Genomic DNA, 11,240 nt, shown 5'->3' on the forward strand with positions numbered 1-11,240 from the left:
AGTCATAAATATAAGAATAATCTAAAATTGGCGAGGAATAACTTCCTTTTTCTTTTCCCTAGGGCTCTTGGAGTGTCAAAGCTCAGGGACTGTTAAAATTTACGTGTGTACTGGTCGAAAAAAATGTCCATTAGCTTGATTATTAGTACCAGAACTATCAGAATGCGAGTGCGTCCCCCAGTTTTCGGACTGTCACATGTCATGGAATAAACCTTATAGGCCTATAATTATAACTAATGATTATCTCTTCACCTTGCAGGGACGGTAGAGATGTCGAGTTTGAGGTGTCAGGTCCTGTGGTAACTGTTGCTGCGACGCCGGGTCTGTTGCTCAGCTGCGGCCTGTCAACGGGCGACCTCTGCGGAACCACTTCCAGCGGACAGACCTGGGACCTGGCTGCTTGCAACCGCACGGCCTCTGGCTGTCTGTGCCAAGGTCTGGGCATGTTCGCCCCACTCAGCTCGAGCTCTCATCTACTAAGGGTAACAATGTCATGGACTTCATCACATATATATTTTTTTTCAATTATTTCTTATGGCACATTTTAACATTCCTATGCCTTCTATATAAACCAATCTTTAATTTTAAATATAAAAGTAAACTAAATAACATAAATATTGAATTAATAACAAGAACTTAATTTTGGCATCTACGGGACCTATGTTAGTGTGTTATGAAGGTTATCATGAAGTGTTTATTACTTTCAGTACGGTTCATTTAGGTCTATGCCTAGAAACTCAGTTACAAGAAATGGATTTTTTTTTAATTAGTACCTCACATGAGGGTATCAAAACATTAGACCCTAAAATTTCTGCTTTTGGTTTAGCGCTTTTTTACACTCTTATCAAAAATACTTTTTGTAAAGTAAACCCAAAAACGCTGACACGTACTCCATCAGAAGTTATATTATCATTCATGAAAAAATCTTGAAATTATCTCTCATTTTTTTATTCTGTGTTCAATATTTTATACCTACCTCAGGAAAATAACCAAGGTTTATTGTAGTTAAAAGAGTTTATTAATGAGATGACTGCATTAAAAAAACTTGAGATTGAATTTGCAAAATATATAGTAGTATACATTATATTGCATTAGTATTTCACCAACTAATATCTCGACTTTTATTTCTATGATATACCAGATTGATTAATATGTTCATTAGACATATACAATGTGATTATCCATTTTTACCATCTAGTCTGCCCTTTAGCACTTTTACCATGGCAATATTGTTTCAATATATTTATTTCTTCATAAATATTGAATAAAAACTGTGAAAAAAATGTATATATATATATATAATTGCACTCATGCATTTATACTATAAATTATGGAATAACGAATGGCATAGGTATTATGCCATGTTAATATATAATGTTAATATATAAGTAGGTAGTTAAGTAATAAAATATAGTCAAAACATCCTGTTGTTAGATTTAGTTTGAAGTTAATAAGGAAAAACATCGGATTCAGATTAAAATACAAAAATATTTTTTGCTCTGTGCTCATTAAAATCAATGTAATAAGGCTTGCCGGTTGGTCCACGTTGAAAATTTGTTTTTTATTATTAATTAAATCTCTAATATAATATATTGAAATAGATAGGAGAGAATCCACCAGAAGAGAGCAATATGGAACTAAAATCGGTAATTCTGTTTTAAAATAACATTAAGTTTCAAGCAGTTATTACAATCTGCTATATTTAAATGACAACATGATGTCAGCGCAACTTTCTAAAAATACAAAAATTTTATTTTATCTATTACTATTCTGTAAAAACTTGATATTTCAGAAAAAATAAAATTGGAAGATAAAGTAAAAAAAAAAATCATATTTATCAATTTTTTTAAAAAACAATTTTCCTAGAATTTAATACCGAACTGCATTTAAAAACTTTGGTATTAGCACAAGAGGTTGAAAGACGTGGCACTCAGTAGTATTTTCCTATAATGTACTTGAAATGAGATCCCTAAAGACACACCGTGAGACCGTGCATTTCTCCTATGTTTGCAAACTCTCGGCAAATATTTGTCAATCTCTTAGGATTCCATGTTGATCCAAGCCGTTTGTTGCCTGAACAAAATATAGGCGAGAACTCAAATTTGTATTGTTCCATCTGTAGAAATCATTGAACAGTTCTCTGTAAAAAAAAAAAAAAAAAAAAAAAATGCTCTACGATGTTTTGAATTTTTATTTTAGTATCAATAAGAATAACCAGAAATAAATATTATATATTCTTGTTATAGAAGAATGATTATAGTTTATGAATCGGTCTATCAACAATAAATCATAAGTACAAAATTTAAATTCACATTACTCCATCCTCATAAATACATAAGAACATTATTAACAACATAAAAATATTAAATATAAATAGACAAATTACAAAACATAAATAACAGACTGAATACATGCAATGTACAAGTGGTTATGTTTCCGAGACTTTAAATGAAAATGTAATAAATTAAAAAAAAAGGACTGAGTACTTTGTAAGGAAGTACTGTTACTAGACCAGCGGTTGTGCAAGGAAGTGATTTGGTCAGAATCACGCTAGATCGACAGATGTTTACCCGATTTATGAGGCTGGGTGGACCTCAGAAGGGCTCCAGAACCCACAGGGTTGACATAAGGCTACAGTTCATCTGAAAACAATTTTCTAGCCAGCCGGATTCGAACCTAGTTCCTTGGAGTTAGAATCATCGCGCCTTACCATGATACCACCACGCTTCCATTATACTAAAAGTATATTATTCCTGGGTGTTCACACTACAGCGAACCTTTTTTTCCCTATTCTGTTACTAAATACTATCACAAGGATAACTTTTTTCTTTGTTTTACATAATTCATAAACTTGCTCGATAAGTTATTTGATAATTATCTATTATCAGTTGCTTTGGCAATATATTTATATTTTTCCATTATTTACATACTATCATTCGTTTATATTATAGACGGATTTTGGCTTAAAAGTGTTCTTTAAAAATACATAAGACATTCAAAGTTTTAAAACCTTCGAACAGAGATTTCACCATTTACTAACCTGACCATGGTCCTAGAGAAGTGAACGTCTCTCTTCGCATATCAACATTCAAAGCGGTAGCGCGGTAAAATTTTTTTTCTTAATTCGAATTAAAATTTTACCCATTCTTATTTGTATTTTCTAAAGTAATATAAAACTTACAGATGTTTTTTTTCCGTGTTTAAATAAAAAATTTTATTTGGAATTTTATGGAAAAAATTCAAAAGAAAAACCGTTTATTTATAATAAAACACTACATATTCCTTTTAAAGTAATAACATCTGTAAAATTGAGAACGCAAAAATAAAAATAAAATCCTATTAACATTCAGGCATAATTAAAATAATAAAGCTCATTCTAGGAAACCTCACATCAAACTTCTTACTTCATTAATGGGAGGAGACAAAGCAGCCTAGAAGTTTGAAGTGCTTCTCTTTGAATCTCATTAAATGGGCATTCAAATTACTAAGAGCACGTATATCCTCTTAAAAGCTTCATGTTATCCGTGGCATCGTAAGAAAAAAAGCAATTCTATGGAGGAAAATATATTCATCCTGGTGATTATTAGAAGAAAAATAATTCCTTTCGAAAAACAGTTACATCACTGTTTTTAACTGTCACTAGTAATTGACGTTATAATTGTGATAATCTAGAACCAGAACTGTTGATTAAATTAATAAAAAAATCAACAATTTAAAAACGGATTTGGCTGGTTCTGATGTATTGGGTTGTAAAATAAGTTCTCAGGTTTCTTTACTGGGGATTTCAATAAAAACTTCAGATTATTGTTAATAATTTTAATCAATTATATGTGACCAATTTTGATCTATTACATGTTGCCATCATTCAGGTAATTTTTTGATTCCGTCCTCCCAGAACTTCTCAGATTTTAGCGGAATGAACTCCTCCAGGTGCTTTTTGCAGTCCTCCAGGGAATTAAAGTGTTTCCCGTTAAGAAAAATTTGATGGCCCGAAATAAATGAAAATCTGAGCAAGTAAATGAACAAGGAGGGTGGGGGATTATATCTCAGCCAAACTCCAATAATTTCTGCTGGATCTGCAAAGACAGGTGAGGACGGGAGTCATCGTGATGGAAAACTATGCATTTGCAATTAGCCAAAGCTAGACACTTTTCCTCAACTTAACGCTTGCATAAGATATGTTTAGCGTTTCTGCGATATCCTGTGACGTAGAGTGAGGGCTTTCTGTGTCCAATGCTTGAATTTGGTCAACAGTTGAAGGACGACCCGAGCGCTTTTCGTCTTGCAAATTAAAATTTTCGTTTCTGAACCGAGCAAATCACTTACGGACGGTGCTTTCTTCTAAGGCATCATCGCCTTACACACTGCAAATTTTGTTAATCGTCTGTTCAGTGGATTTTCCTTTTCGGAGATAAAAAATCATTAAATTACGAAAATGATTTTTTTTTTCTCTTCCATTTTGAGCAAGCACAATACCATATAAAGATAAGGAATCTCGGTTAAAACTGATGCACCTTAACTAATCTTTTTTTAGAATATGTAAGAATTATTAACCAAGTAAACATGATTTTATAAACACAGAGAGGATTAAATTGAAATATTGGAAAACGCTACGAACTTATTTAACAACCCAATAACAACTCGATCAAAGTATATACGGAGCTTAAAGCTTTATTAAAGCTTTTTTCTTGAAGATTTTTTTTTTATTCTTGTTCATACCAAACATATTTTGATCTAAAATATGTTATGTTTGATATACTTCTGAAGGTTTAAACTGAGATACAAAATTCATTTCAGGCATCCCTAATAACTTTTCCAATGTAGTCGAAGCCTTGAAAAGTATTCAGTTAACGTCACGGTAAATAATTGATCTAAAAAAAACTAATTTGATTCTCCCCTCTTTGAAAACAGATTTATATAAAATTATCCTATAAATGAGTACATGTATAAATTATATAACGATACAAAAAGACATATGTATTACTAAACATTAAATTACCCGAATTCGAAGATTTTAAAATTAAAAGTAATTTTGTATATTTATTTTTTCTTCCAAGCTCCATGGGTTTAGAGAATGTGATATATAGGGGGGTAGGTAACAGGAATGGGTGGAATTTCTTTTAATGCACATATTATATGTAAAAATGAGAATCATAATAATAAAATAATTAAAAAAAAAAACTTACTAAAAAAATTTAGATATTTCAAAATAGCCCTTTTTTTTAATTTGATTATTACTTCGAGTATAAAATTAATGGAATTCATTATGTTTGAAGCATATGAGAAAAAGAGACTTTTTAATGCACGTATTATATAAAAAACAAAAACAAATAAGAATAACAAAAGACAATAATAAAGAAAGTGTAATTTACAAACTGCATTTCCAGAATTATGAATCATGAATTATTTTCAAAACAAAAGAAACTGTAAACATAATATTCAAAAATATTCACACAACATAGAATTTAACTTAAACATGAATGAACAGGAACAGTTAAATGTGATAATTGAAGATATATTTATTTAACGTAATGGTTTAAATTTAAATAAAAATGTGGTATATTAATTTAATTGTATGCATATGATGAAGTATTATTTGTATAGAGTGATAGCCCCAAAACGTTGTTAATGAATCATTAAAATAAAGATATTTTAACAAGCAAGGGTACTTTCTCAACATCTAATTATAATTTTAAGAGAAAAAATAATAAATTAATGAAACAATAAATTTAAAGAAATAAACTTACTAAAAATATTTAAATGTCTTGGAAATTTTTTTTTAATGCGATTAAGAATTATTTTCTTACAAAATTAGGGTTAGCTTTTGAAAAAAATAGATTATCTATAAACGTAAATTTGATGAGAATATACAAGCGAAAACCAAAATAGAAAACTTTTAATCGATTTTTTTACTTTTGGGTGAAAGAAACACACATAAAAAAAAATCTAGGTGTATACTTAAATGCATTTTACTAAACTGGTCCTATAAAAGTAGGATTCCTTAAAAAATGTAAGATAATTTCTAGATCCATTCACTTACCTGCAACATCTCAAAATTAATTAATTGTTTTAATTGTTTAAATTTTACTAATTGACCTAGTTAATGTACTACTAATACTTTAAAAGTCATTGACTATAAATTTTAAAATATATGAGGCCTCTTTTGACAAACCTAAGCTAAGTAGTGAACTTTTTACCACCGTATTTTTCAAGCAGTTTGAAGCGATTATGTAATTACTTCCTGGTTGTTCTTGAAATTTTTGTCTAGACTAAAATACCAACTCGGTTACAGAAGGCCGAGCCGACTTGGCGAGGCTCCCTGCGGGTGAAAGTAGGCTGCTGCTGCTCTCTGGTCCAGTCCTTGCTCAGCGCTCTGTTCCTTACTGCAAGGTACTATCGCAGGCCCAGCTGTCTCCTCTACCTCAAGCTCCAATCCTGCCTCTGTCTAGCTGGCGCTATGGCAATCTTCGTATACACATCATCGGAGAAAGTAGATCAGGTTGGTGTTTGTTTTTCATTTATTAATTAACCCATTATAAAAAAAAAATCATGTTTTCAGGTTACTTTATGTCTGTTAAGGAACATATCGCACTAGTATTTCTAAAGTGACACAACTTAAAAATCGGTGTTTTTGAGTCATGACTATGAAAGAAATTGGTAAATATATCTTTATGAATCATCAAAACTGTATCAACCTAGCTTCAGAGCTTGTTCGCCAGAGGGCACTTGTGTCACTCTTGCTGTCTTAATGCTATTCCCCCTCCATAGGCAAGAGTGTCACATTTCCAGAAATGTAAATTTTAGACTTATGTCACTTTAGAAAAACTAGTGCGATATATCTCATAGATCTGCCAAAAAATAACTCAAACCTCCAGTCTTCTGAATCGTGAATATCAGAGAGTTCTTACCCTTCTACTTCAACATGTTCGGGTTCTACGGTTTCTATTACGTTATAAGTGCGAAGAACTGTTGAAAATAGTAAATTACGAAAACTTTCTAGTTAAAATTATTCAACTTTAGAGTGAAGAAGCTAAGTAATGATGTTTCGTACAACATAATAGTCGAATATCATTTCTTTAAGTAAGGTTGAGGGATGCGGACAGTGAAGAATATAAACGAGTAAAAACGTATTTATTAGTGCCTATGTTTCGGCCTGAATTTCATGCCTCCACATCCTCCCTGTCTAGCAGGTTCTCCTCTATCTTATCCTCTATTCGTACCATCAGGCGATCTCATCCTTTTATAAAATGATTTAACTCACCCGTCTCCACGGTGAACTTGTCCAAATCTGACAGACTTCCCCAAGTCCTGAGACGAAGCGGTGCAAATTTTAATCCATTCTAACGTGTTCGCATGTGCTGCCGCCAAGGTCGTACTCGGTAGTGGTGAAAGCTTTCACGGTATCAAAGTACCTGATTCCGTTGTGACTCCACCATTGTAGCTGCGGGAGGATTCTCTGGATCTGTCAGAACTGCTGCTCTCAAAATATTGTTATTTACCATAAACCTTTGCCCGAAGCGAGAAAAAAAAAAGAAGAAGAGTGAACGAAAAATGGAAATAAGAACAATTGTTCAAGATAGAAAAAAAGGAGTAAAAAAAAAATTTCCGTTCCCGGTTTCAGCCGAAAGAAAAGACTTTTAAAAAATAGATATAAAAGGGACTAGTAATGAGACACACGAGATCACTTCATATATTGCTTTATTTGGCTCCTTAATATACTATATATATAATATATACTATATACTATATGCCAATATATAACAATGGCAGAATGTATATATACAATATATATACACACACACACTCAGTTAAATACCTACTCTTCACCATTTCTTTATGTTTATAAATATTTAAAAAAAATGTTTAACTTTTTTATTTAACTACCCTGAACTGAAGCTGACTTAGTCCCTAAATATTTTTGGTGAGAATTCAATCCAGAGAATTGAACGAAGAAGAGACGAAATCCTACTAGCTGTAAATGTGATCACTGACCGGGACAAGTGGAGTTAGATTGGAAAAGACCTCTCACGTTAATAATGGAACAAAGAAGAAGAAAAAAAGAAGTTTATTGGCTATAAATTAATGTTACGTAATATTATTTAGGCTATGAAAATATCTCATTCAATAAATGCGTTACATTAAATTCTCATATTTTCAATTTTAAATTAATTTTAAATTAAATATTTGAAATATGTAACCAAACTAACTGTGTACCATGATTTTTTTAACCGTTAAATCTTGGTTAAATCAAGTTCGTCTGAATAATTTATTAAAATATAAAAGTTGATTTCAACTATAAATTATAACATTTATTTATGAATTCCTCCTCGTTGTTATAAATAACTTACAAAATCTAATTGCTGCAAACAATAGCTGCATAAGCATAATAAAATTAATAGACATTTCAGATAGTAATAATTCGAGGATTTTCATCTTAGCAATTCCCTAAAATACAAATAACTTAATAAATGAAATTAATGAACTTTTATTTTGTAAGTATCGGCAATTAAAAAATAGATCTGATAATAATTTCTTGTCTCGTATATTTTAAAGAGAGTATTCCATATTTAGCCTAATTATTTCTAACCTTACTTCCTCTTCTATTTCTGACAATCCTCCGATACGCCTAAAAGATGATGGTCTCGGTACCTAGTGTAGAAGATTATTAGAGTGCTGCCAATGGGTAGGTTCTTAACATGCCAGTATCACTCCATTGATCTTTCATCAAATTTAATTACTGTATTTTAATGTAAATATAGTTGTAAATATCAATTAATAAATTAAATAAAAAAATAAATTAACAATACCTAATTATGTTCACGCAGTGAACATAATATTTCGTGAAATTGCTTCCAGGGGTATGAAGTTCCATTAACAGAACTAAATATGAACATGATTTTTTTTTCATTAATTGAAATAATATAATTCACAGTGCCACACCCAATAGAGACAAGTAATAAGTTATCGTATATTAATATTTTAAGAAATAAAGACAAATAAATAAAATATGATAATAAAAATAAAGAAATATAAATTAAAATTAATAACAATTATGATAAAATAATTTATAAAGATCTTAAATACCTCATAAACATAGGCAGATAAATTTAAAAAATAAATTTATCAACAGAAAAATAAGAAAACAACTAAGGTAAATAATTAAAATAAACTAAGAAATATAAATTATCTGTAACGCATTAATTTGATAGCTTAAAATGGAATCACCAGATTGCACAACGGAAAGCCCTAGTTATTACCACACGCAAATTGCAAGTTGCGGCTGAAAATTGAAACATACTGACGCACATTTTTATTTATATATATTAGATGATAAGTTGTCGATTAGAAGTCCATTAACTGCCTAAATATTACAATAATTATGGTTAAACTTATATGGTATTTTATTGTAGTTGAGCAACTCCTACAAGAGGGAGTATGAAGAGTTTGATGAATAGAAAATCCATTTCTACAGTTCGTTACCTTAGTCTGACAAGTTTCAAACTGATTAGTCATGATTTTGAGAAGCAGATCTTTAAAGTTATATTCACTATTCAAAGTTGTGACCAAATAGAACCATGTTACTACTAGTTCCTAAATGCTTCAACATAATTTTGAGGCATAATAGCACACCTAAGACGAACTTATTGTGAATGTTTTGTCGTATTTACATGAATATAAATATATTTGAATTTTTTTAGAGTTAGCCCAAATATGATCATCATATGTACTCCAATTGTACCTCTTATATAATAACAATTAATTGTGTTTAGTTCTAGTTAAATTATATTTATTTATTTTTATTATCCATATACTTTTAATTCTTGTTATCTATTGCATTATAATTATTTGCCTTCTCTAACCACATGTTCTAATTGCACCATTCTAGTTATTGTATTTTATACTTTATTTGTACTTTTTTTTCTGTTATCTTTTCTTTTAATATTTTTAGTATAGTTCTATAACACATTGTTAACAATGTTAATGTTAATACCATTTTACATACATACAGTATGTGGTTTCGCATGGAGTATGTACACGTTTTAAATAAACTCATCCTGCATAGGGTAAGTATGCAAGAGAAAAAAAATTAGTACAGCATTATACTTAATATAGTATACTATTTAGAATAGTATACTATGTCTTTATCAGATATTTTCATTTGGAATAACATTAATATCCTAGAAAATCCTATACTTTATAGAACGTTGTTCTAATATTGAAGAAGATAGGAGAGGAATATGCAGGAGCATGGAATGTTCTTGGCGTATAAAGAAGCCTGGAGAGTTTTTATTTTTTGCGTGGGACCCAGTTTATCAAGACCCGAGTCAGCTAAAAGTAGGAACCGGGTTCCTCTGAATAAATAAAAGAACGAGGCAAATACAGTGAAACATCCCCGGCATAGGAAACCTCATTCTCCGGTATAAGTGCTCTGTCCTGGACCTCATCCCTTATGAACGCTGTATTTTATTGTAACCTTAGGGGGAGGCATGTCGTGCTTCACCCGACGGAAATAATAAACGAAAGGAAGCTATTTTGGGTAGCAATGAAATATTTCAACGAATAATTTTGCCTGTTGTTATTTAGAAACTATGTGAACTAAATCTCTTCAAGTGTTTTGTGGTTTAATTGATAACTAAATGAATAAATCATTTATTAAGATCTAAATTCAATATTTTTCTTTCCGTAAAGGTCTAAAATTTGTTTTATACTTATGATATTAAGAATCATAACAAGGTGATATGATGACAGAATAACATGTTGATATTTTGCATTTATATTCATATCCCATCGCTGGAACCTGTTTTCCTGTTCATAACGACAAGGTTTTGAATAGAAGAGTAAATCTCAAGACCTTTGCAGATCTTTAAAAACATAATAAGCAGTCGTGCAAAGTTGTGCCAGACCTTTGAAGGAGAATAATGATGAGGGTTTAAAAAGGATTTTTAAGCGATTAACTATTTTTAAGTAAATAAGTAGATAATCCTTCCACAATGGTGTTACTGCAAGTTTTATTGATTTTCAAAACTCGTAGCAATTGATTGAAGTATCAGTGAAATCGTTATCAGTGAAAAGATAAACCTTACATGTCATGATTTTAACAAATTATGTTTTTATATTCTTAAAAAGAATATAGGTTGTTCACGTTTAAGTTCTTTATGGTATGTCCCCCATGTATCTATGTTAAAGCCGAACCTCTCTCTCTCTCTCTCTCTCTCTCTCTCTCTCTCTCTCTCTCTCTC

At 30.7% G+C, this 11,240-nt stretch overlaps 1 protein-coding gene across 1 annotated transcript in view; it reads left to right on the top strand.

Annotated features, from left to right (window-relative positions):
• The first annotated feature begins 236 nt into the window (after positions 1-236).
• Positions 237-11,240, top strand: part of LOC136797346 (uncharacterized) — a 67,505-nt gene continuing 56,501 nt past the window's right edge. Inside the window, exons 1-2 of the mRNA XM_067053654.1 lie at positions 237-482; positions 6,293-6,499. Of these exons, the coding sequence (XP_066909755.1) occupies positions 237-482; positions 6,293-6,499 (453 nt within the window). The remainder of the gene's footprint in view (positions 483-6,292; positions 6,500-11,240) is intronic.

The sequence above is a fragment of the Halyomorpha halys genome, unplaced genomic scaffold, assembly GCF_000696795.3.
Source record: "Halyomorpha halys isolate HHAL.00 unplaced genomic scaffold, Hhal_1.1 Scaffold400.1, whole genome shotgun sequence".
Taxonomy (NCBI): domain Eukaryota; kingdom Metazoa; phylum Arthropoda; class Insecta; order Hemiptera; family Pentatomidae; genus Halyomorpha; species Halyomorpha halys.